The 5912-nt window shown below is 40.8% G+C and overlaps 1 protein-coding gene across 1 annotated transcript; it reads left to right on the forward strand.

Moving 5' to 3' along the window:
• Window positions 1–1498: 1498 nt before the first annotated feature.
• LOC306919426 (cysteine/serine-rich nuclear protein 3-like) lies at window positions 1499–4301 on the forward strand (the record flags this gene model as incomplete). Its single annotated transcript, XM_079532211.1, has 2 exons — window positions 1499–2672; window positions 4285–4301. 2 exons carry the CDS (start codon window positions 1499–1501, stop codon window positions 4299–4301), a joined length of 1191 nt encoding a protein of 396 aa, XP_079388337.1.
• Window positions 4302–5912: the final 1611 nt, after the last annotated feature.

Raw genomic sequence — 5912 nt, forward strand, 5'->3', positions numbered from 1 at the left:
GAGCTGGTTCTCCTTGGTTCTGATGTTACTGAAATAATGTGGAGAAATCCTCAAGATGAATGGCTCTGCTGCAGTAACAATGAATTCATATCCACTTATTCAATAGTTAGATTGTACATATTTATCCAGATACTGAGTAAGTCATTTTTGGATGAACTACTATACTGCTTTTTAAGGTTTATTATAAACCAGCAGTTGTTATGCACCACATGTGGAAGAACTCCCAGAAAACAGCAGGTATGCTGGCAGTCTTATTTATTTTACATCACAATGAAATACTGTTCTGTTTCCCACTGCATTTGATTGAGTTTTTCTTTCTCTTCTGCACTGTAATGTTTTATGTATTTTTGTTTTAGTTATGATTTTATATATGTTTCCTGATGTGTGCAAAGCACATTGAAATGCCTTGTTGGAATTTGCTATACCAATAACGTTATTTTATATTTATGCTGGCTCCTGCTTTGACTTTAAGAAACTCCTCAATGGATCACTAGACTAGTAGACTAAATATTGTTCAACCAAAGTGGACTGTTATGTTCAAGTGGACTCTGTTTTCGACCATTGAATGGTTTTTCTCCAGATTAACTGGAAAACCAGTTCTTAAAGGGGCATTCCACTCATTTTCAACATTTTACTATGTCATTATATACCTTAGAGCTGCATTAAACATGCCAAAATATTAGACAAGTTGTTTTGATTTTGTACCAAAACTCCCCAGCCACATAGACAAAGCCAACACTCAATGGAAATCAGACTTTGAATAGGGGACACATTAGCACATTCCAAACCAGCCTGGGACAAGAAGCATAGAGGTGTCACTGACACCAAATGGGCCATTAGACACCGGGCTCAGGAAACAAAAGAGAAACACATGTAAATTTGTCTTTGTTGAAATGGAGCCATGGGGTGAATTAACCCCAATAAGGCTAAATAAACCAAAAGTCCTACAACAATAAGGTAAACTTAAACTCTTAAACTTAAACTGGAGATAATCTAAGAGTGATTGGATTAGGCTTCCTTCAAGTACATGGCGAATGCACTCATTCCTTGCAATGTACTTACATATGTTGCGACCTTCGGTCGCAACATATGTAGGTACATTGCACTGAAGTCCCCAGGTCCCCCCAGTCGAGCTTGTACCTGTAACTTGGGGGAAGTCTATTATAATTATTACTGATTCTCCAGTAAAGACATGTTGCCTCTACAAAAACCACACTACAAATGAAAGAAACCAGAACAAGAGAACACACACCCATTGATTCTGATTGGACGGAATGAAACAATGGCCAAGTAAACCACACCCATCAACAAAGCTAATTGGCCGAATGACTATGAGTCACGCCCACCATTAGGAACACATAAAACCAGGGCTCCAGCACAACTAATCATTCTCCTAACAGAATCTTGCCTGAGGAAGGACCAACCAGTCCGAAACGTCTACTTTTCCAGCTCTCCTTTATATTTGATTCCGTCGTGAGTGAAGCGCCACTGTCGAGTCATGAGAGGTATTCTGAAAAGAAAGTTTGAGGAGGTCGACGATGAAGATCCATTCTACTCCTCACCTCCATCATCGTCCCTGCCTTCTCCTGCCTCCACGGAATGGGATTCTGATGGGGAGAGCAGCTCCTCAGAAAGCCAGGACTTTACAACTAATGGTTCTGCTTCACCTGCTGCCAGTCAACCCATCCAGTCTGTTCTGAAGAGGCCAAAGCTGGAAGGGAGGCAGAGCAACGTGCGCTTTGATCTGGTGACGGTGTTCTACTTCCCACAATGCCAGGGTTTCACTAGCGTACCCCTTCGCGGGGGTGCCAGTCTGGGCATGTTGCACAGGCACAGCACTCTCCGCAGGTACACAATGGCAGAGCACGCCTTGGAACAACGGAGTTGGCGCAGAGAGAGACTACGAGAGAGACGGAGAGAGGAGAAGCTTGAGGCTTTGAGACACCAGTTGATGGCCAATGGTACCATTGACCAGAGAGAATCTGAGCGACTGACTGCAGACCAGGTCCCAGACGGAGACACTGACGTCCACATCACCGACGCCGAGCTGGAGGATGGGAACAGCTTCCTGCAGCCGTACTCCTACAAGCACAGACAGGCACTCCTGCGAGCAGCAGGTGTGAAGCACATTGACAAAGAGGAGAAGAGACAGCTGCATTCCCTGCGTGTCTTCAGGGAGGACTCTGGATGCAATTGCCAGGGTTTCTGTGAGCCAGAGACTTGTGAATGCAGTCTGGCAGGAATCAAGTGCCAGATGGACGCATGCCTCCCATGCTGCACTAAAGACGGCTGCGCAAACATTCAGGGACGCGTAGAGTTCAACTCCAGACGCGCGCAGACGCACTACATCGACACCGTCATGAGGCTAGAACTAGAGAGGCTACTACAAGATGATACGCCTGACCAACTGGACCACCAGAGCGCGGCTCCAGAAGATCTCCAGTTGGATGTGGACCAGGGACCCCCAGCAGGGGATGCCCCGGAAAAAAGCTGTCCCTTCGGGTTTTCCGCCGAGGACGAAGGGCTTCCTCTCACCATGCCCCCCACCCCTTCCTACCATTTCAGTCCAGAGCGCTCCGTGGTGGAGGAGAACAGCTGTAGCAGCGACATGACCGACTCCTCGTGCTCCCCTTCCCAAAGCGAAGACTCGGATGACGTCGGGGGAAGCCCGGGTCTGGTTGACATGGACGATGGAGCTGCAGGGCTGGCCCACGCCCTCAGCCTCTGTGACAATGACAATGACAATGACACATATAGGGCCTTGTTTGCAGACTGGAACGGCCAGACCAAAGTCAATGAGTTTGACTTTGAGGGGTTGTTGTCGTTGGTTCACCAGCATGATGTTGTCTAGTTTGATGTCTGTGTGGATCAGACCGATTCCCTTCAGGGCCTGGAGTGCAATGGCAAGCTGCAAGACAAGAATAAAGAGCATGATCAGAAATTCAACTCAGTATCTTTGTATCAATATTTTTTCCATTACTTTAAAATGTAATTGTCAATAAAAATGTTTTGTTTTGTGTTTTCCAGGAACCAGAGGAGTATTACACAGTGCAGGAGTTAAAGGCAGAACTGCTAATAGAGGATGTTATGTATACACTTACATGTGTGATTTGCTCACTGGAAGAAGTGTTCTCCTCCCTGCGTTGCGATGCTGATGAAACATCTTGTGACGTCTTCATGGACCTGTTGAAACAAATGCTTCATCTGGATCCAGAGGGGAGGATAACACCTGACCAGGTGTTGGACCATCCCTTCATCACCATGCCTCACCTATGACCGTCTCAAGGTGTTTGTGGGGTCAACCATTGCAAATGTAATGCACTCCCAGTTATTGGTATTGGATTTTGTGTACAGTACATGTTTGACTATGACAACGCCACAATATGGTGATGTCGGCCAACACTGATCCAGACAGGACACTATGCTACCTAAGACACTTCAGTCAACGGAAACTGAGATCATGTGTGACCCATGGGGTGTACCATTTGTGATCACAGTACTCTTAGTAGTTATACTGTAAGAACACATGCACTATCACTGACTTTTACTATATGACTATATACTATACACACTGCTGTTGCAGTGCTGCTAATAGATGATGTTATGTATACACTTACATGTGTGATATTATCTGCTGCTAAGTGTTGTCTCTCACCTGCACAACAGACTGTGATTCTATATTAGTATATTATATACATTTCATGTGTTTATTTTACATTTTGTATTTAATATTGCACTTGCAAGTTTATATTGTACATACCAGTACTGTATATGACCTCACATCAAACTGCATTTGATTGAGTTTTTCTTTCTCTTCTGCACTGTAATGTTTTATGTATTTTTGTTTTAAAATAAGCATTTCTAATTGTATGTATTATTCCCTTGCACATTATGTAGGCCTATATTAGACATGTTATATTAGACATTGTGTTATGTTCACATCATTGGCTGAATTCCAACTGAGAAGAAATTAGCACAATACATTTTGTAAATAATTGTTCTATTGATATATGTTTTAAGTTGTAAACATGGTTTAAATAAAACGTGTTACCTTGAAATATGAGTTGTGTACGTTCTTAAATATGGCCCAGAACAGGTTTTAAAACATTCATATTTTCCAGTTAACTTATATCTCTACATTTATTGATTGTATACTAGATAGAACGTCCTTGCGGTCATGTTTCCATCCATCCATGTCCTATATATGTATTAGTAAAGGCTATTAAATTAGTGTCTATTTGGGGGTCCTTGGCGTGACGTTTGGGAACCACTGATATCCAGCAGGGTATAAATCCTTTTAAAACAAACAGCAGCATGTTGTGCACTCACTGTAAGTAAACATTGCACTTTAACATTGTCACCACAAACAATAATAGCAATGATTGTTACAAGAACATATAGCCATTTTAACACACCTGAAACATTGCACACTAGAAAGCTGAAAGAGTGATAACAGTTCCATGTGATGATAGACCTATTACTGTAGTTCTGCTGAAACTCATCAGAGTCAAAGAGGTGTGAAATGGTCTCAGTTCATCCAAAATGTGATCATTAGCAGGTGATCTGTCCAATGCCAGACAACGAGTGACCATTAACACGTTAATCTCTGCATTTGAATGCATATAGTGAATGAAGCATCAGCCATCATCATTTAGCATGTGTACATTTTAACATGGGGAAAGAATGTGGGGTTTGTTCATTATTTAGCATTTGAAAACATTGAATAAAAGTGCATTCATCACCACCATATTGAGAGAGAACCCTGCAAAAATGTATCAGCTTATGTTTTTGTTCAGTGTATTTTCATTCAATCCCTTCCAGTTTCACTATGACTTATATGACTGGATATGGAGACAGTAACCTCTGTTACTGAACAAACAAATAATTAATATAGGATATAATTGAATAAGTATAATGATATATCCTGATTTATCTTGACTTATCCTGATCATTTATTAATACTATGGACACATGTTTCTGCACACAGGCCTACACATTACACAATGGGATTTCACTGTAAATATAGATAAGAAATGAAATGAAACCAATAGCGCACAATAGGATATGAGACTTTGATTTGACAATATACTTATTTGCTGTTCCAGTCCTGTACAGAAACCAGACCACTGTCTTCTATACTAAAGTGGAAACAAATTGAACCTACATTACAACCTAACACATAAAATACAAGGGGTGCTGTATATAGGCTACTTGTAAAAGACAAGATGTGAAGGCTTGTCTACTATTTATAAATATTGTTTGAAACAAATAGGCCTAACTGTTTTACTTCCGTGTTCTTGTTTTTAATAAATGTTTAAAGTCAAGATTTGTTTTTTATCTGTGGTTTGTAAGTGTTCCAAGATAAATTAAGATAAATGGGATGTAAATCACAGTATGAGCAGTTGTTTCTTCACCAGAGCTGGTTCTCCTTGGTTCTGATGTTACTGAAATAATGTGGAGAAATCCTCAAGATGAATGGCTCTGCTGCAGTAACAATGAATTCATATCCACTTATTCAATAGTTAGATTGTACATATTTATCCAGATACTGAGTAAGTCATTTTGGATGAACTACTATACTGCTTTTTAAGGTTTATTATAAACCAGCAGTTGTTATGCACCACATGTGGAAGAACTCCCAGAAAACAGCAGGTATGCTGGCACTCTTATTTATTTTACATCACAATGAAATACTGTTCTGTTTCCCACTGCATTTGATTGAGTTTTTCTTTCTCTTCTGCACTGTAATGTTTCATGTATTTTTGTTTTAGTTATGATTTTATATATGTTTCCTGATGTGTGCAAAGCACATTGAAATGCCTTGTTGGAATTTGCTATACCAATAACGTTATTTTATATTTATGCTGGCTCCTGCTTTGACTTTAAGAAACTCCTCAATGGATCACTAGACT

This window comes from Electrona antarctica (genome assembly GCF_951216825.1).
Source record: "Electrona antarctica genome assembly, contig: scaffold_25, whole genome shotgun sequence".
In the NCBI taxonomy this organism is placed as follows: domain Eukaryota; kingdom Metazoa; phylum Chordata; class Actinopteri; order Myctophiformes; family Myctophidae; genus Electrona; species Electrona antarctica.